Source organism: Bufo bufo, chromosome 3 (assembly GCF_905171765.1).
Source record: "Bufo bufo chromosome 3, aBufBuf1.1, whole genome shotgun sequence".
In the NCBI taxonomy this organism is placed as follows: Eukaryota; Metazoa; Chordata; class Amphibia; order Anura; family Bufonidae; genus Bufo; species Bufo bufo.
This window is the reverse complement of record NC_053391.1, coordinates 378811996-378833997: the sequence shown is the minus strand read 5'-3', so window position 1 is coordinate 378833997 and position 22002 is coordinate 378811996. Positions and strand designations below refer to the sequence as shown.

Here is a 22002-nt window from a genome sequence, read left to right as displayed (position 1 = left end):
ACTTAAGGGTCTACTTACTTTTGTTGCCAGTGGTTTAGACATTAATGGCTGTGTGTTGAGTTATTGAGGGCACACCACATTTACACTGTTATACAAGCTGTACACTGACTGCTTTACATTGTATCAAAGTGTCATATCTTCAGTGTTGTCCCATGAAAAAAATATAATAAAATATTTAAAAAAATATGAGGGGTGTACTCACTTTTGTGAAATACTGTACCTTATAAAAAAGACTAGTTTACTGTCCACTGCTGCCGGGGACCTCCAGCAGCAAAGTCGTTAATCTCTAAAGGACAGGTTAACATCTCTACCTAGTCACTGGACTGAAAATAGGACACTGATCCTATGAGAAGTCTCATGACAAACCTCCAACAATCTGGAAGTGCTCCAGGCGGCACGTGTCCCAGCGCTTGCTAAACACTGAGCATGGAAAGAGCCAAGTGACTTGCAAGTGTACATATACCATTTCAGACAGTCACATGAGATACTCCCAAGGTCAGCTGGAAGCCACAGGAAGCATATATTTCCAAGGAGAGTGCACATCTCTGAGCAACAACACATTAAATAAATGTGACATTAGCCTCAGACTACTTCTTTCCAGACGTTTAGATCAGTGAAATATTTGCAAGAGTAAAGTATTTTAAGGCGTCTTAGCACATGTTCTCAAGTGTGATGCAGCGTATGCATGTGAATGTGCATTTTTTGCAGATCGGATGTAGACCTATTCAAATCAATGGGGGCCGCAAAAGATGCGGACAGCACACCATGTGTCCATTCCGTGGCACTCTCAGAAAAATAGAATATGTCCTATTCTTGTCCGTTTTACGGACAGGGATAGGACTGTTCTATAGACAGCAGCAGAGGTCGCACTACGTTTTTTCCAGAAGAGTAAAAATACTCCTCTTAATTTTGAGGAGTGTTTTTAGCCGAGGAGGAGTAGGAATTTTGCGGTAATTCATATATACAGCAGAGGCCCACAAATATTATGAGGCTGATATTTCTGCAGGGAAACCATTGCTAGTCTCCCATGCAGAAATAAATGTAGACCTGACGCTGCCATAGAGGGCGCCCACCTGACTCTGCCATACACAGCGCCCACCTGACGCTGCCATATACATATTACATACACAGCTGTACCACATGCCCATTAAACTGATAGTTTACTATATACACATTGCACACACAGCTCTGCTACATGTCCATTAGGCCTCATGCACACGACCGTTGTTTTGGTCCGCATCCAAGCCGCAGTTTTTGCGGCTCGGGTGCGGACCCATTCAATTCAATGGGGCCGCAAAAGATGCAGACAGCACTCCGTGTGCTGTCCGCATCCGTTGCTCCGTTCCGTGGTCCGCAAAAAAAAAAAATATAACCTGTCCTATTCTTGTCCGTTTTGCGGACAAGAGTAGGCAGTTATATCAATGGCTGTCCGTGCCGTTCCGCAATTTGCGGACAGCAAAACACACAACGGTCGTGTGCATGAGGCCTTACACAGATAGATCTACTGTGTGCACATTACACACAGAAAACTGTACAATAGACTGGTTACACTGACATAACCCTGCTTTATACACACCTTCTATTCATAAAGTACCTCTGCATTCTCCACCAGCACAGTCCTACACAGAGCCTGTGTTCCCCTAACTCCTCCCACACACATGGCTGATCACATGACTGTGACATCACCACAGGTCCTGTAACCACAATGTAGTCTGGAGCTGCTCCTGGTGAGAGAGATGTCTGTGAGGGGCGGGGCTTCATCTGTGCTGGACCTTGCAGCTTCTGATACAGCGCTCCTGACTAGAAAAAGTCCATGCGTAAAAATATACAAGTCTTTTTCCAGGGAGTAAAATGGCCTGAACAGGCGTCTATGACGCTTGTACAGGAGTTATTGCGACCTCTGGGCGGCAGGACGTTCCGTTGCGCTAAATGCGGGAACGCACACTGCCGATGTCCGTGTTTTGTGGATCACAAAAACGTCTACGGCTGTGTGCATGAGTCCTTAGGCTGAAATCCCACAAAGACTTTAACTGCACTTTTTCACCAACATGCTCGGCCACTCTGTCACCGTAAAAAGGTTCTTGTGTTTAAAATCAACACTGCATCCATACACCCCATATTCTACTCCCCACGGACAGCCAAGCAGTAACAAAAGGCACTCAGCACCTTCTAGGGATTACCTAAAGTAGACTACCCATTTACTGAGCATTTCCACCCAAAATATACAATTGGTCATATAGGACCACGTTAAATGCCAGAACCGTAGCCAAATTTTGATTACATTTTTTTTACATGGAGACATTTAAATTTTTCTATACAGTCGTGGCAAGTGACAACAGGAGCACTGGCCACATACATAAGATACCGGCCAGCCAAACGATGGGCCGGATGACAGCCAGCTGCCCTGACATCACCGTACAGATGCACATTTGGCCAAGCATGCATGTATTCTGAATAAGGGGACAGGAGAAAGCCAGTCCGACACTTCTGGTGGTAGCCTGTCTTCCAGAGAACAAAAGGATCAGGCATACTGGAATCCAACTGTCCAAATCTCATCTCCCCCCACATCTACTGTTGGGGAATATTCAGGAGGCCCACCTACAGTACATACAGGGGCGTAACTATAGGGGAAGCAGGGGAAGCAGCTGCTTTGGGGCCCTGACCCAGAAGGTGGCCCATCCAGGAAGAGGAGGACTAAAAGACTGTCAGGGCCCCCTCAACAGTATTACACAATGAAATTATATACAGTAGCAGTATAGACGGTGTAGAAAACGGATGGAACAGCTGCCGACCCTGGTCTGAGAGAGCAATCTTTACTAGCCACAGGAATGGGGGCGGCATGAAAGGAAGGGGTTGCAAAAAAAATTACTGGGGGAGGGGGGCCCCATTCAAAAATTTACTGTGGGGCCCAGTCATTTCTAGCTACGCCACTGAGTACATATTTGATGTCTTGCTGGTCCCACTGAAATCGCCAGGTTCAGCTGATATGTCTCTATGGGTGTGTTCACCTCTGAGTTAAAGAGGGCCTGTTTTCTCTCAGATAGGTTTGTTTTAGCAAAAGCAAACAAGGACTACAAGTAGCAGCACACTGCCATGTGCAAAGAGCAAAGACACATGCAAACAATAGAAACATGAATACATGTAAATTACATTACTGCTATACTGACTGAAAATTAGAAGCTCTTTGCTCACATTATTGATCAAGAATATGTCGGGCCCCTTCTAATAGATGGGACCCACGCTAACAGTCTTGCATCTCCTAGGCTTTTGGCTTACAAATTCCAGGGCGATGTAGAATCCAGCTATGGGATACTCTGATTAAAAGCCCTGGGCAGAAGGGCAAGAGATGGGCCTGCAATCCATGAGCGGTGGTTATGTTTGCACACTATAGGAAAAAGCGCGGGCCTATGTGCACCCCAGCAGTCCCAGCCACCAGAGAGACTGGTGCCTTTTCCTATAGAGTGCAACCACGACCACTGCTGCTGGATTACAGGGTGGTCGGAACCATGGAAACGAGCAGTGTAGAATGTGATGAAAAAATGAATCCAGACAGCAAAGGAGGCAGTATGGACAATCACAATACATTAGTAAGTGCCTTGTATTAACTTTCTATACATGATAAATGCCACTTGCTGAAGTGAGACAACCCATTTAACCAAGTCTGCCTTGCCAGACCAGACACAATGGTATTGTATGGAGAAGTTTAAAAAAAAAAAAAAAAAAAAAAAAAGGGTAATAAACCTCCTTTTTCCCCTCCATCACTGTGCAGGAATAAAGCGTTTTTCTGGTTTTATCCAGGTCTGATCGCGTGCTTGCCGATTAGAGGGGATTATATACGCTCAGGCCCAAAGTTACTTAATTTAGAAGATTTATATACACAGCTCACACAACATGACAGGGAATGCAACTAATGGCCTTCCATTGTCTGAATCTGACATTCTCTTTCCTGGGAACAGATCACCATGTACAGTGATGCATCCGCACAGGGCTCAGGGGAATTCTACCGAATAATCAATCCCTGAAAATAATGCTTGCCTTGTAAAAAAGCAAACATCTCCAGGAAAAAAATTAAACCCACAGGGAACTTCTACTGGCTTCAAATATCTGTGTATTTCTGACCAAAAAAGGCAGACACTGTACTCACTAAAGTCATTTTACTTTGATCATGTCAGTAATTCCAATTAGCAACCACAACCGGAACCCAAGAAAACCCTGGAGATCCACGTCCTCGTAGTCTGCCAAGGGCCAACTGGATGCCTCTAATTCTACACATATTCCATTAATGTCAGGTAGGTGCGGGGTCTCATGTCTGGGACCCTGAAAGAGAAGAAAGAGCAGCCACCCGCTACTGGAGCTCTGAAAACAGAGAAGCTCAGCTATTTCAGTCAATCCTATAGTGGTGAATGCAGAGGTATCCGCGATTGTACGGTGTATTTTCCATTCACTGGGACTTCCAAAATTAGGAAAGTATATCTTCGGAACTCCCATAGCGATGAACGGAGAACATGCCAAGCAGGCGCAGTGTGCTCTCCTTCACTTCAGGGACCCCACTCTCTACATAGGAGCAGATGCCAGGCATAGGACCTGCACCTAGCTGACACTCATGGCATATCCTAGTGATATGCCCTCAATGTTCCAGATGGCCCAAGCCTTTTAAGCCCAAATTCTCCCAAAATTTAGAATGCTAAATCTGCCCCAAAGTGCCTTAATGGAGGACCCACCAGGCTTGGTACCATCTTGCCATATGCACAATGCCTTATTTGCAATTCATGAGGTTAGTACTGTAATTTGTTCGGCTACAGCGCCTACAGGGAGGTAGGAAAAAAAAAAAACAATCCTGTCTCAAAATGGCTCAAGAGTATAGTAAGTGCGTGGAGAGCTGACTAGTTTTAGCAATAGACATACCTTAAGGCAGACAGTCTTAGGCCCTTTCACACAAACGATACGGATTGGCTCCGGATGCGTTCAGTGAAACTAGCACCATTTTGCGAGCAAGTTCAGTCAGTTTTGTCTGCGATTGCGTTCAGTGTTTCAGTTTTTTCCACGTGGGTGCAATGTGTTTTGATGCGTTTTTCACGCTTGTGGAAAAAAAAACCTGAAGGTTTACAAACAACATCTCCTAGAAACCATCAGTGAAAAACTCATTGCATCCGGGCGGCATCACTGAAGCCCCATTCACTTCTATGGGGCCAGGGCTGCGTGAAAAACGCAGAGTATAGAATATCATGTTGCGATTCTCATGCAACACAGAACTGATGCGTGAAAAAAAGATCCATTGAAATGAATGGGTCAGGATTCAGTGCGGGTGCTATGTGTTCTAGGGATCGACCGATATCGATTTTTTAGAGCCGATACCGATAATCTGAACTTTCAGGCCGATAGACGATAATTTATACCGATATTCTGTGCATTTTAATTTTTTGAAAAAAAGAAATTCCTACACAAATCTGCTGAAAATGCACGTTTATTGTTAACGTTTAGCTTTTTTTGGTGTAAATCTTTCTTTTTCATTTATACTTAATATTTTGGCATTTGTGGGTTTTTTTTCTTACTTTTTTTTCTTTTGCTAACTTTTAGCCCCCTTAGGGGTTAGAACCCTTGTCCTATTCACCCTGATAGAGCTCTATCAGGGTGAATAGGACCTCACACTGTCCCTGCTGCTCTGTGCTTTGTACACACAGCAGCAGGGAGCGGACTATGGCAGCCAGGGCTTCAGTAGCGTCCTGGCTGCCATGGTAACCGATCGGAGCCCCAGGCTTACACTGCTGGGGCTCCGATCGGAACTTCCACTGAGGAGGAGGGGACCCTGTGGCCACTGCCACTAATGATTAATACTGGGGGGCGCACTGCGCCACCAATGTTTTTAATATTGGGGTGGGGGGGGCACTGTGCCACCAATGTATTTAATACTGGGGTTGGGTGGGGGCACACTGCGCCACCAATGTCTTTAATACTGGGGTTGGGTGGGGGCGCACTGCGCCACCAATGAAGATGACTCGCTCATTAATTCATATACAGGAGGCGGGTGCTGGCTGCAGAATCATATAGCCGCACCCGACCTCTATAAGCGGTAGCTGCGATTCGCGGCAGTTAACCCCTCAGGTGCAGCACCTGAGGGGTTAACTGCCGCAGATCGCAGCTACCTGTCATAGAGGTCAGGAGCCGGCTATATGATTCTGCAGCCAGCACTCGCCTCCTGTATATGAATTAATGAGCGAGTTATCTTCATTGGTGGCGCAGTGGCCACAGCCCCTCCCCTCCTCCGCCCCTCTCCCCTCTCATTGGTGGCAGCGGCAGGAGCGGCACAGGGGGAGGGAGACACTGCTTCCTTCTCCCCTGTGCTGCTGAGTGAACACGGATCGCGATGAGAGCAGTGTGATTCTTGCTCCCGATTCGTTATCGGCAAAATAGATGCAGATACCGATAACTTTGAAAATCCTGAATATCGGCCGATAATATCGGTAAAACCGATAATCGGTCGATCCCTAATGTGTTCACTTCACGTATCGCACTCACGCGGAAACTCGCCCGTGTGAAAGGGGCCTTAATAAGAGGGTAACATGAATGTATTCCTTGGTCTTTCATTACAAACATTAACATCTATTCATACACATAGCTTACCTGGACATCATAAAGAGCCACAATGTTTTCATGCTGCAGCTCCTAGAGGAATACAAAAAAAAGACATAGGAGACAAGTTATTACCAATATTACACGTTATTAATATTTACCGATTTTACAACAATAAAAAGGGGGGCAGGCCTGTTCCGACAATGCAGCCATCTTAGGCTCTGTTCATAAATCCATTTATTCATAAGGGAATCCATGACGTTCTCTAGGAACAGATACCAATGCTGCCCGATGGACCCCAACGTAAAATGGGGTCCCTCCAGGTTCTTTTCTTATAATAGAAAGACCACCATTCTTACAGCCATGAGACATAGCTCAGACAGCAGTGTGAACAGTGTTACATGGCAGTGAATGGGGGCATAGGTTAGAGAAGGGCAGAGCATGTGCCCTGCGTGATGTGTCTGGGGAAGGGATCAACAAGAATTAAAATGGCTGCCTGTAGAAAAGTCAGTCTGATGGTTGAGTGTTGGGATTTTTAGTTGTTTTTGGACATGATCTGACATATGCCATTGTAAGTATTAGGGTACAGCCACACGTAGAGAGTCCGCTCTGAATTTTGAGCTATGGAAAATTTGCAGCGCATCTGGTTAAACTCCGCACCGAATCATGTGCAAACGCTGCGGATTTGCTGCAGAATGCTGTGCAAGAGGTGAAATCTGTTGGCGGATGCCCGTAACCTAAATTAATATGTTGCCGATTTAAAATCCACATTGCAAGTCAAGTTACCTGTAGATTCGGATGTGGACACTCTCCACGGCTCGTGGATGAAACGGTTTCAAATCTCATCCGCTTTGCTACCTTCCAACGATGCAGATTTGCTGCATGCAAATCCAAGCTGGCAAATCTGCAGCGCTTACGTAACGTGGGAACATGCCCTAAAACAACAACCCTTTTACATCAACTACTAAGGGGTTCACTATACACTAGTGCGGGGATCGGCAACCTCCGGCACTCCAGCTGTTGTGACACTACAACTCCCAGCAAGCTCCCTTCACTTCTTTGGGAGTTCTGAGGACAGCCGAGCCAGTGTGCATGCTGGGAGTCATAGTTTTACCACAGCTGGAGTGCCGGAGGTTGCCAACTCCTGCACTGGTATATGGTCTGCTTTAATCCCGAAGACTAGGTAAAAAGGGGCAAAACTGGTTTGATGGAGGTGCGGTTGTTAATTTGGCACTGCGTTGGGCATCCCCTGTATTCATTTAAGACCTTCATACAGCAGCAATGTATTTTAGTGTAGAGACGCCGTGGGACTATGAAGTCATTTAGGGACAAGCGGCATTTTCCATGGAATGACTAGTAAATTGCTTAAATGGATCTGAAATCTGAAAGCATACCAATGTCTCTAAAAGCCATGCAACATTTCGACCCACCCTCCCATCCACCTACCCCAGGGGATAAATAAGAAATGTCGTTTGGATAGATTCAGACACTTGCATTGTGCCCTGCGGCTTGGACGGCTGTTAAATGAAAGATTATTGATCGCCATGGTAACAGGAATGTCAGTAGATGCTGACAGTTTCCTTGACATGATCCATTAACAACGCACTTACGGTCGGCTTTGGGCATACAGCTGGTCAGCATATACATAAAACATATACGGCTATAGCACAGCAGAAAAAAATATAAAAATCATAGACATGTTGGATAGCAGTCGGTCAATGTAGAGTTTGGTTAGAGGACGTCTTCCACAGCCCCTATTATTATACATGGCCTTCTTAACTCTGGCACATGAAGAACAGAGACCACTTGATATTTGTATAGTGCTCTGAATACCAATTAAAGAGGAGCAAACAATTCTTCCCTACATCTTAAAGGGAGACGTTCTTTGCAACAAGAAATAGGCGCCAGACTAACATAGCACCACACACTGTATAGTGGACAGAGCTGGTTACTGCAGCACTGCTTCCAGTGGAGTACACCGTAGACGGAGCTCTGTAGGGTTGGCAGTCGGACCCACACTGATCTGATATTAATGACTAGGGATGAGCGAAGTGAGCTTCGGATCCGAAATCGCTTCGCTCAAAACTTCATTTTAATGCTGTGCAGAGATCCATCTCCGTACAACATTAAAACGTATGGGCACCGGCGAGGCAAAATGAGTTCGGTGAGTTTGCAAGACTTCGAAGCGTACTTCGGAACCAAGTCTTAAAGTGGTTTTCAAGTTGAAAAATTAAATCCCAAAATTTTCAGCGAAGCGACTTCAGATCTAGGGTCCGAAGCTCGCTTCGCTCATCCCTATTGATGTAGCATAAGCAGTCAAATTAAAAATCCCAGAGAATCCCTTTAAATGTACACTTGCTATGAGACAACATAGCTTTGCAACGCTCTATGTATCAATTTGCTGATTTCAAACTTTAAAGGGAACCTGTCACCAGTTTTATGGTGTCCTAACTAAGGGCAACATAAATAAGTGACTGATTCTCTTAGCACAATGCTGGGTCACTTTCTTTAATTGACCCAGTCAATCTGCCAACATCTTGTATTGAAAAGCTCCATCTGATAATGATAAGTCATGAATATTCATGAGCTCCTGACTCTCCCCGCCCACCTGCTGCTGAGTGACAGTTTGTTTACATATGAACCAGCAGCAGGTGGGCAGGGGAGTGGCTATAGCTCTGAATTAAATATACGCTGGACTCAATGACATCACGCTGGACTCAAATCAGCTCATTAGCATGCGGCATCTTTGTGTGTATATTATGAGGTAACCATTTGTCACACCAGTAAGTGAATACATCTAAGGCACTTTTTAGTAGTTAATTATTGTATATAATTAGTTAGATTATAATCAAATATCCACATGACAGGTTCCCTTTATATATGTTGGTACAATTCTGGCCAGCCGCCATAGTCCTGTGCACTTATGAAAACTTTCGAGGTAAGAAAAATTGCAAAATTATGGCTCAATTATGGCTTGCACCATAATATGCTGTAGTATTTTAATGATTCAGGGTAGACCCTGACTATATAACTGATTAGCAGTATAAAAACAGCTTTAAAGGGGTTTTCCGAGATTTAAATACTGATAACCTATCCTCTGGATAGGTAATCAGTATCTGATCGGTGAGGGTCGGACACTAGAGACCCCTGCCATTCAGCTGTTAGAGAAGGTGACTGCGCTCGCAGCTGCTCCTTGTACACAGGGGAAGTGTTATCAGTGATTGTGTAAATGTGCATAAAGAGATAGCGGTTATTCACTGATAGTTGTACATGGGAAAGTGTTATCAGTGATAGCAATCTCTGTGTAAGGGTCCATTCACATGTCAGCAAGTGTTTTGTGGTCCGCAAATTGAGGATCTGCAAAACACGGACACTGGCCATGTGCGTTCCGCATTTTGCGGACCGCATATGGCCGGCACTATAATAGAAATTCCTTTACTTGTCCGTGGCTGCGGACAAGAATAGGACATGTTCTTTTTTTTTGCGGGGCCGTGGAATGGAAGGGCGGATGCGGACAGCACACAGTGTGCTGTCTGCATCTTTTGCGGCCCCATTGAAAATGAATGGGTCCACACCCGTTCCGCATAATTGCGAAACGGATGCGGACCCATAATGCGGTTATGTAAATGGACCCTAAGTGTGTATACATAGATAGCGGTCAGTCACTGATAGTTGTACACGGGGGAGGTGTTGTCGGTGATTGATAGCATTCTCTGTGTAAATGTGTATACATAGATAGCTGTCAGTCACTGATAGCTGTACACAAGGGAGGCGTTATCAGTGATTGATAGCATTCTCTGTATAAGTGTGTATACATAGGTAGATGCAAGACACAGAGTTGTACACAGGGGCGGTGTTCTGTGATTGAAAGCATTTTCTGTGTAAGTTTGTATACATAGCTAGCTGCCAGTCACTGATAACATCTCCCACGTGTACAACTGAGCTAAAAAAAAAAAAAAAAAGCTGAAATTTTAATGTATAAATTCTAACTTTTAATATTTTCCCGCAAAACTATATATCAATTTGCTCAGATTCTCCTGCTCTATAACATGCTGTCTACATATTGGACTGGTGGTGACAGGTCCTTCTTAATTTCCCATCAGGAATATGCTACGCTGGTACATAAGTGGACTCCGCTAGCTCCTTACCACCCAAAATTTCTGTAGAACGTCATAACCGGGCACTGAAGCCTAGTGCGCAAGGACTGAACATACAATTTGTTTAGATCCATCTGAATTACAGAAGTCTCCAGATATATTCAACACTCAAAGGCAAATCACAACTGAGGCGTTCCAACAGTTTAGCAAGTGTCACCCCTTCATTCAGGTCACAGCATCAAGACACTCACTAATGTCATTTTCTGCCATGAAGTTAGGAGATATTACAAATGGAGAAACCCCTGAAATGTACGAGTCGCAAGGCAATTCCATATCACCGCTGCGTAATACTGACATAATACGCTTTATGTAGTCTGAGAATGTTTAGTTAGGCGTTCCGAGTGTATGGATTTTAGACAAAGAAAACATATCCTCGATTATAGCACATTACACAACTGTTTACACTCCCTGAACAATCAGTTGTCAGAATGCCAAGATTCCCGATATTCAAGGCGTAGAAGGAGGCTGTAAAATTCTGAAAATATATTATGACTTGTGACCAAGAGAGAGGGGTGGAGAGGTGCTTGCATAACTCTCTCTGGGTTTTGGAATACATGAAGAAAGACTCCCACGTCGTCAGCCCCGGCAGTTTAAAATAGTAAGTAGATTGCTGGCAAGAATATCAGACAACATGCCCTAACTCCTGCCTCTGGATGGATAATAGGATTCATAGTTACTGTATGTACGCGTTATATACCCTTCAAGATACCATGTAGCTGATATCAGACAGATATAACACCTTAAATTGTTTTATGGATGAGGCTGCAGGAATTCTCTCATGCCTGTGCCAACATCTTGGTATCTAGTCTGAAATAGCAGAACGGGGGAAGGTGGGGACTAGCATATTCCAGACTCCTTTGGTGCTACAAAAGGCCCAGGCAGGTAAAAAAAATCATCCTGGTGTTTCCCTTTAAACCCTCATTGGTGGTTAAGTCTGCACACCTACTAGTGGTAGCAGCAGTTTGCTACTATAACTGTGGACTTTTCAGGGCAGTGTTTGACTACCTATGCCTCTGGGTACTCTCATAGGCATGCCACTATGGCCTCCTTGCACGCTTGAATTAGCATACAAGGGGTAGAGGGGATGTAAATGAGCCCTTAGCTTAGATCTGTGTTCGGCCACATTCCCAGGGCGGCTTTGCTAGCTGGGAGGCTCCCTGCTCCTAGGTCTGCCTTGAGCGCCGAGCTGATCACTTGGTGCTCGACTTGTCTGTCTGTCGGTCATGTGACGCTGGCCACGTTACATGACCCTCACTCCCCACTATAAATACAGGCAACCTGCTGGCTAGGTCCCTAAGGCTTAATTCACACGTCCGTGGTGTGTTGCGGACCCGCAAATTGTGGGTCCGCAACACACCAGCCAGTCACCCCCATTAAAATGCCTATTCTTGTCCGCAAGCTGCGGACAAGAATAGGACATGCTCTATCTTTTTGCGGAGCTGCGGACCCAAAATCGGGGCTGCGCTCCGCAATTGCGGCTGCAGACAGCACACTGTGTGCTGTCCGCAACCATTCCGTCCCCATAGAGAATGAATGGGTCCGCACCCTTTCCGCAAAATTGCGGAAAGGATGCGGACACATTTAGCGGACGTGTGAATGGAGCCTTAGGCAGTGTATTATTATTGTTATTTAGCTTACCTTTGGATTTGACCATTGATCTGCTTCCTGACACCTCTTCTGCCTGCTCCCTGAACCTTGACGCTACCTCTCGGATTTTGACCTCAGCTTGCTTTTGGATTTGGTCTTTGCCTCTTCTCTTGTACTGACGTGACCTCCTGGATTTTGACCTCGGCCCGCTCTCGGATCTGTCTCGGTCTCCTCCCTCGTACTGATATGACCTCCTGGACTGACCCCGGCTAGTTGACCCGCCTCGCCTTTCCGTTTTTGGTGGTACCTTGCTTCTTCCACCTATCTGTCCGCTCGAGTGCTACCTCTCATTGGCTGTCCGCTTCCGTGCTGTCTCTATCTCACTGCTTGCACTTACTCAGGTCAGGGACTGTCGCCCAGTTGCACCCCGTCACCTAAGGCGGGTGGTGAAAGTAGGCAGGGACAGGGGTCCGGGTGGCAGCTCAGTGGGTGCACCTCTGCTCTATCTTTATACCCGTGACGCTACCCCGTGACACTTCGAGGATAGTTACTTTACAACTGGTGGCATCAAAGGCAGAGCTTGTTAAAAGCACATTTGCATACCCTATTCCCAGAATTCTAGGGGAGCGTTTTCTGGCCTCACGCCATTTAGGAGCTCCCCAAAAAAGGAGATATAGTATCATACAAAGGGTAGGCAAAGACACTGAGATACACAAGCCCACATGCACTCCACGAGTTAGCAGTTCAATCTTTTTCTTTGGAGGTTTCCATTTATTATATAAAATGGGCACCAGAAAAAATAATAATAATAATAATAATAATAATAATAATACTGTGGCAGGATATATAGCATTTCATACAAATAAGAGGGTTGTCTAAACTAGACCACAGGTCTATAAAGTCCCCAGATGCTAAGCTTATTTCATGTCTGCTCCCTGTGACCTGTTAGGGGAAGTGGCTGGCTACTCTTTATCTGACCCGTAGGGTACAAAGGCAGTATATGCTGCCTATTAACAGTAGGCCATCCATGAAATACAGACATGTGCCAGGGCCTCCAAAGAGAGGAAGACACTCTCTGCAGCTGCCCAAAAGGTCATGGTTACAAAGAAGCAGGTACCCCGTTCATATTCATATAAATACCACAACATTGTAGATTACAGCGTTAGAAACTAGTACATTAGTAAAATGCTGAACAGAATCCGACAGGGGACACAGCAAGGACTTTTGGAGTCATCTGGAGATCAGACAAGACTAAAGGCAGACGTTGATGACTGTCTACATGAAATGCGAGTTAAAAAAACAGAGGGACCGAATCTGGTACCGCATCATACAAATTTAACCTAAATCAATGATAGGAAAGATGTCCTCATAACCTGTATGTTCTGTTCTTTATATTACCTGCCCAATCTATCCAACGAGGAAGCCTATATATTCAAGTTACAACCATAAAGGCTGAATGCATCTAAATGATACAGTAAAAATCCAAGTGATGCACTGTAACATGTAAGAAAATAGCTTTTCATATTTCCAGGCTACAAATCCTTTCCTGAATGTGGTTTATAAATTGGAGCATAAACTACATGAACTCCACAAGAACTCTGAAGGCATCTTGTGGTATCTTGCGCGATCATTTAAGTCCTGCAAGTGGTGAGGTGGGTCCTCTAAAGATCGGATTTGTTTTTACAGCACATCCCACAGATTCTTGATTAGATTGAGATCTAGGAATTTGGAAGCATGTAAATGACTTGGACTCGTCATGTTCCTCAAACCAGTCCTGAACAATTTCTGCAGTGCAGCAGGCGCATTATCCTGCTGAAAGAGGCCACTGCCATTAGGTAAAACCATTGTCATGAAGATTTTTGTATGTTACTATGAAACATACCATGGTTTTTCTGGAAAGCATGACCCAGAGCATCACATTGCCTCCCCTGGCTTGCTTTCTTCTCCACCAGTACATGCGCCAAGATTGAAATCTACTTTGGCCCCCCGAGTAGATTTCAGTTATCATTTATACCAGAAAACTGGAGTAAAATATTAGTGCATCCTGGTGCCATCATCTTCCCAAATTAGAGGCCGCTCACAGAGCTTTTTTTTCTGTGTAATTTCGAAGAGGACAGCTGTACTGAAATTTTGCCGAAATCCCGCCAGCAGCAGCGTCCTTTCTGTCTGCCATTCATTTCAATGAGAGGCAGCAATGAAAGTCGCGGAGTGCTGCCTCCCATTGAAATAAATAGGAGGCAGAAAACACGCAGCCGATAGCGAAATTTCCGCATGGGTGTCCACCACAAAATTCCAAGATGCCGTGTGAACATACCCTAAGCAATTCACACTCACCTGGCCACCCACGTGATGTAAAAGAAAACCTGGTTCTTCAGACAAGGCCACCCAGTTCTCCGTGGTCACGTTGAAAGAGGTTTGGCAATGGACAGGGGTCAGCATAGACACCATGACTGGTCTACAGGTACACAACCCCATACAAAGCAAGCTGTAAAACTGAACACCTTTCTATCATAGCCAGTATTAGGTTTTTCAGCACTTCAGTGCTAGAGAAGCTCTTCTTGGGGGGCTTGGACCAGACTGGAGAGCCTTCATTCCCCACGTGCATCAACTAGCCTGGGGTGACCATGACCCAGTTACTGGTTCACGAGTTGTACCTCCTTGGACCACTTTTTGTAGGTACTAACCAGTAATTACCAGGAACACCTTACAAGACCTGCCCTTTTAGAGATGCTCTGACCCTGTCAAAGTCACTTAGATCATTATGCTTGCCCATGTCCAACAAACCATCATCAAGAACTGTTCACTTGCTGCCCAATATGATATACATGCATCTCGTTCCTTGACAAGGGTCGTTGTCACCAGATAATCAATGTTATTCGCTTCCCCGATCTGTATATATTAATATCAAGTGACATATTATACAATTCTTTGTCAGATATCTCAGGGATAACCAATTATTAAAGGGATTACCTTCACAGCATTGCGTCGCATCTGTTTTATCAAAAGGCAGAATAATCCTCTTTGTGACATGCATTTGCATTTTAAGCACCCAGAGGTTTACCACCGCATTTTGGCTGCACTGAGCAGAACACTGGATGAAGGAGCTTGTGGACTATTAGAATGATTACTTTTCAGCCATGATACAGAATAATAACCGGGGTGGACACCATGAGCTACAGATTTATATGCACTCACTGTAAATTGCACTCTTTATTAGTGGTGAGTGTGTATATGGTAACACGCTAAGACACCCGCTCTCCACACAAGTCGAGGGGAAGACAACACATATTTGGGGTCAATCTCAGATGCATACAGCTGCTTTCAAGTAACATTTGTCATCGCATCAAACATTCACTGCATGACCTGAACAGGCCTTTACTAAATCTTACAGAAACAGGAAATGTCTTTTTTTATGCCCCTTACATTTAATTTATATGGACTATGCAGAGATTATTTAGATTCACTTTAACAGACCTGTCCTGCAACCTGTGATTTTTCCAATGGCAGCCTTTTAGAGATGAGCGAACTTGTGTTTTCAAGTTCAGCGTACAAGGTTTGGGTCATCTAAGAATTCCATTATGGATTTCGCTACCACGGACCATAAGTTATAGTACGTGGTAGCGGAATCCATAACGGAATTCTGAGATAACCCGAACCTTGTATGCTGAACTTAAAAACACAAGTTCGCTCATCCCTACAGCCCTTGGGACAGGTTCTGCCAGGCCCCACAAAAATAATGTCCACAAACAAAAACTTAATCTTTCACTGTAACTTTATTAAAACCTATTATACGGGTGATAAAAAGTATGTTTGTAATATACTTTAATTCTTTTTTTTTTTACTTTTCCTAACAAAATAGGCACCTAAAGTTCAGGTGTGGGTGCAAAATGTGCTATATAGCTCCTGCCCTGCGCTCAGTCCGCTCTGCTATAACCTGTACCGATATGGTGACCTTCAGATCCTTATTTCTCTAGGAAAAAGTAAAGTCTAGTATATTACAAACATGCTTTTTATCACACGTACAATAGATTTTAATAAAGTTAAAGTAAAATTTTAGGTACACTTCAAGGCCTTATGCACACACACATCCTTATTTCAGTCTGCAAAGTACAGATCCACAAAATACGGATACAGTCAGTCTGCATCTCCATCACTAGAAATGACTGTTCGTGTCCGCAGTATGGTCAAGAATAGGACATGTATCATTTGCAGAAAGGACACACAGATGCGGACAGTATACTGATGACATCTGTGTGCTATCTATTTACTTTTTGCTGACCCATAGAACTGAATTGGTCCACGTTCTATTCACAAAAAATGCAGATTGGATGCAGATACAAAATAGGGTCCTTATGCTGGTTACAGACAATGAGACCTTTCCGTTCTTAGGGATCGGTTACTGTGAGGGTCCAAGCCTAGTATATAAGGGTAAACACTTCTACTTAGAAGTGATAGGTAATCACAGTCTGTCAATTCTGCCCAAAATATCTCACCGTGTCTTGGCAGCTTGTTCACCTGCATTGGCTGTTCTGCTATTTTGTTCCATCAGGGGAACACATAAGCAGGATCCCCTTAGTGACCACGCACATTTTATCAAAATTGCATTCCAAGAGCTATAACTTTTTCGTTTTTTCATCAATATACCTTTATGAGGCCTTATTTTTGGCAGGACAAGTTATAGTTTTTAATGCACCATTTTGGGTACATATAATCATTGATTAACACCAGCTATCTGTCTTAAACCCCCTTTGTTTACGTCAGTAAAAAGGCATATTGGTGGTCACTAAGGGGTTAAATAGATTGAAAGATGGATACAAATGGAATATCATCCATTTCTATCTGTCATCCATTGACTATAATATAAAAAATAAAAAAAAATTAAAGACCCATGCTGTCATGTATCCTTTATTTTTCTTCTGCCGAAAATAGTAGACACTATCTGAGTGTAAGTGATGCTCAAAAACTTCATTCAAAAAGGGTTTTCCTGGAGTTCGAAACTAATGATCTGTTCTCATCAATATCTGATCGGTGGGGGGTCCAAAATCCAGAACCACAACCGATCAGCTGTTAAAAAAGGTTGCGGTGCTCCAGTGCGTGCTGTGGCCTCCCAAGCACAGCCACGTGCATTGTATCGTGGCTGTGCTTGGTACTGCAGCTTCAGGCCCATCCACTAAAGTAGGACTGAGATGCAACTAGGCCAAATGACCAATGAATGTGATGTCACTGGCCTAGAAGACGCTGCAGTGCTTACTAGCCTCTTCAAACAGCGGCCTAACAGGGGTACTATATTTTGGGGGGATGGGGGGGGGGGGTTAAACATTTTTTTGATTTTTACTTTTTATTTACTAACAATTAGCCCCCTTAGGGTGAATAGGACAAGGATTCTAGCCCCTAACAGAGCTCTATTAGGATGAATAGGATCTCACACTGTCCCTGATGCCCTGTGCATAGTGCACACAGCAGCAGGGAGCTTAAGCCCCAGGATTACACTGCTGGGGCTCTGATCAGAAGCTGCCACTGCCACCAATGGGTGAGGAGCAGTGTCGGACTGGGGTACCTAGGGACCACCAGTAAAATTTATTTTGGGGGCCCACCGTACGGATACATTCAAATATAATAAATAATCTAACAAGTTTTTTTATATGAACATAAGCTGGTTGAGGTGCTGTACATTGAATATAGGTAGGGCTGCACGATATTGGAATTTTGTGCGATTGTGATTAGGGCCCTAAAAATTGCGATAACGATATGTGATGCAATATTTTAAGGGAATTGTGCTAGAGGTCTATTTGCTTGTATTTTCAAGGCAAAAGCACACAGAAATTACTGATAATGCTGAAATGTAGTTATGCTTAACTCAAGAACTGAAATGCACAGTTTTTTTCAAAATAAAACATCTTTTACTAAATTAAATAACATATTTGCATTACTGCAAAAGTACAAAATACAAAACTTGCCATTTTCTTTATAGCACTGCACAGAACAGATAAACAGAATAAATAGAAGAACATTTGTTCATTAAAATAACGACTTGCCTCCAGCCCCTCCTCCCTCCCCGCACTGTAACTGATGTATCGCCGGCCGCGCTGTGCAACATAGCGGCCGGCGATACATCTGAGTCAGCCACATAAAAAGTCAACCATCGCTTTATAAGATGCACTGCCATTTTCCCCCCCATACAAAAGTTTGTCTTATATAAGTGAAAAATATGGTAATACAATTGCAGCATTTTTGGGTCGGCCAATTGGCGATTGCGATAAGGCGATTTATTGCGATTGCTTTGGCGATATATTGTGTAGGCCTAGTATGTAATGTACTAAATCTAATGTGTTATGTGCCACTTGTGCAGGGGTTGGGAGACTAGGGGCCCACCTTGCTCAGGGGCCCACCGGGGGATTCCCCTGTACCCCTGTGGGCCAGTCCGAGCCTGGTGAGGAGCCACCGCAATTCGTACTGAGTGAGAAGAGGGGGAGTAGAAGGGAGGGACTGTGGCCACTGCGCCACCAATGAATATAGTTATTGCTTGAATACAAACGTAGGCTGTGGGTGTCGGCCATATCCCATACCCGGCCTCTATGACTGCGCGCTGCGATCCACTGCAATTAACCCCTGAGGACCTGAGGGGTTAATTGCGACGGATCACAGCGCACAGTCAGAGGTTGGGTGCCGGGTATGGGATATGACCGGCACACGCAGGCTACGTTTGTATTCAAGCAATAACTATATTCATTGGTGGCGCAGTGGCAACAGTCCCTCCCCTCCTGCTCCTCTCTGTTCTCATTGGTGGTCAGCGGCAGCGGCGCGTGCCATGTTCTATCGCAGTAGGGCGATATAGACAAAATCTCTATAGCTTATAACGTATATCGTCTATATCGCCCAGCCCTACTGATGACCTATCTTGAGTAGGGATGCGTGAATCAATTTGGCTTATGAACAAGAATTCTTGTAGCGCATGCACAGTCACTGCTTTGGAAGCACAAACATAGCCACTGCTCCGTGGAGCAGCGACGTAGGCATGAGATTGGCAAAGCCGGTCAAGTAGTCTAGCCCTGTCAATCAAGATGCAGGAGATTGCTTCTTCAGCACCAGGGACAGCCCCTTGCAGGTTTTTTGTTCCATTATTCTGCATCTCTGATAGAACAGAATAATGGAAAATTCAACGCACATGTGAACAAAGCCTCACGAACGTGGGCGGTTTTGCGGATCCACAAAACACGGATACCGGCTGTGTGCATTCCACATTTTGCAGAACGGCCGCCCCTAATAGAACAGCCCTATCCTTGTCTGTAATGCAGACAAGAATAGGACGTGTTCTATAATTTTTCGAACGTCACAGAATGCTCATAGAGTGCTGTCCGTATCTTTTGCGGCCCCACTGAAGTGAATGGGTCCGCATCTGACCAGCAAAAAATTCGGATTGGATGCGGACCCAAACCATGGTGGTGTGCATGAACCCCAAAAGGGCTATTCCTGTGTCAGCAAATGAGTTATCCATTGTATAAGGAAAAGTTACACAATTTTCCAATTGTGGGCTTATGCCTTTTGATCAAAAAGTACACCAATGAGGCATTGGTGTACTTTTTGATCAAAAGCAGTATAGGGGCCTGTATACTAATTATTGCGCTGAGAAGCGATGTTAATTTTGCTGAGAAGCAGTTATAGATCAAAGCTAAGCTTGTGGATGTGCGATCTTATTCTCTTTTTTTCTTTTTTGAATTTTCCAATTTACTTTCTGTATCAATTCCTCATGGATTCCAAGATCTCTGCTTGCAGTCATTCCATAGGAACCTTCATTGTTTGTTTCCAGCACATAAAAATCAATCAGTCCAGGTGATGTGATGGACACACAGGTACAAGGATCATTGCAAGACCGAGGTCTAATAACTACTGTAACTGTCCTCAGTCTAGGACCTGAGTGTCCATCACGTGACCAGGACAGATCCGTATCCTCTGGGCCTATACAACATGACTGCCCATGAACAGTATCATGATGTTTCCAGAAGAAGATAAGGTGTGCTTCTGACATCTGTGACTTCCGATCACACGCTGACACAGTCCACCATCATGGAGCATGCACCTCAATTCATCTTGTGTGTGCTGTAAAGGAAGAAGCACACCGGGCAGGTCTGCCCCACCGTCAGCATTACAGACCAACGGTAAACTGGACCTCAGTGACCCTTATTACCACAGAAAAGAAGCTGCGCAAGACCAAAAGATAACTGCAGCATGAGAAAACCAGATAACACCAGCAGAAAACATAGCATATCTGGTCCAGTCATTAGCAGGCCCCATTAAAGAGGTTGTCTGGGATCAGAAAACATGACTGCAACTGCGTTCTTCCAGGTACAGTGCCCACAGGTTGTGTGTGGTATTGCAGCTTAGTCCCATTCAACAGACCTGGGCTGCACTACCAGACACCATCCATGGGCAGGTGTGGCGCTGTTTTTGGAAGAAGACAAACATCCTGGAAAATCTCTAACATAAAAGTACTGAAGCGTCACTGTACAGCATTTTCACTGAACGGGGTAATAAACCTTACCTTCAGTATTTTGATCTCTTTGCCAAGCAGGATCTGTGACTTTGATAAGTTCTTTTTATTGATGCTCTTTATAGCCACCTCCCAGTCTGTTTTCTAAGCAGAAAGAGAAAGGATTAAGACAAACTTTTCCACAGAAGCACAAGCAACGCGACAGGAGTCCTAATTTAATTTCATGTTGTCCTGCTCAGAAATCTAGGCAGCTGCCACCAAGCAGTCTGTCAAATCCCTTGTAGACAGCTGTGCCCAGTCATTGCCATGTATCTAAAAACAAATGTTATTAACAGGACCATGTTTAACACACGGCAATGACGTGACAAAGTAATGGCCACAACGCACTGACATTTCACAAACTGTATATCGATAGGACACAGGATGATGGTTTAACCTTAAAAGGGGTTTTACAAGACTAAGACTGATGACCTATCCTCAGGGTAGGTCATCAGTATTTGATCGGTGGGGGTCTGACACTCGGGACCCCTGTTTGAGAAGGCACCAGCCCTCAGAGTAGCGTTGTGGCCTTCTCGCAGCTTAGCTTTGACCATGTGACGTCACATTCATCGGTGACATGGCCTAGGCACAGCTCAGCCCCATTCAAGTGAGCTGGGATACCAAGCAAATCCGCTATACCATGTAGGGTACTGTACTTGATGAGCCGAGAGAAGGTCGTGGCGCTACTGTGACGTCTGCGCCTTCACAGCCAGCTGATCGGCGGGGGTAACAGTTGTTGGACCCCACCGATCAGATACTGATGTCTTGGAAAACCCCTTTAAGTTTTTGTTTATCCTGGTAGAATGTATGACCTACTGAAAGAGTCATACTTCTCTACTACCTCTCTGGTCCTGCACCCTGCGTCCCACTTGGCTATCTTCTGTTTTCCGCTTGCTTACTTCTGGCAGAGCATGGACATGGTCACCTACGCCACTGCAGCCAATGACTTCAGCGGTGACATATTCCCAAGCAGCACTGCGGACAGATGCTGCAGTGGCGCCGGTGACCATGTCCATACCCTGTCTGGACTGGAAGATGGCCAACAGGAACCCTTGTACAGAATACGAGTGGAGGGGAACTGGCGAGTATGAATCGCTGAATAGGTCATGCATGCTACTGGGGATAATGGAAAACATTCACATTGATTTCAAGTGGATACCA

The 22002-nt window shown here is 44.7% G+C and overlaps 1 protein-coding gene across 1 annotated transcript in view; it reads right to left on the bottom strand.

Moving 5' to 3' along the window:
- ULK2 (unc-51 like autophagy activating kinase 2) overlaps window positions 1–22002 on the bottom strand; it is a 107104-nt gene that overhangs the window by 72393 nt on the left and 12709 nt on the right. Inside the window, exons 2-3 of the mRNA XM_040424694.1 lie at window positions 20854–20946; window positions 6622–6663 (exon numbers count right to left, since the gene is read on the bottom strand). Coding sequence (XP_040280628.1) covers window positions 6622–6663; window positions 20854–20946 — 135 coding nt within the window. The remainder of the gene's footprint in view (window positions 1–6621; window positions 6664–20853; window positions 20947–22002) is intronic.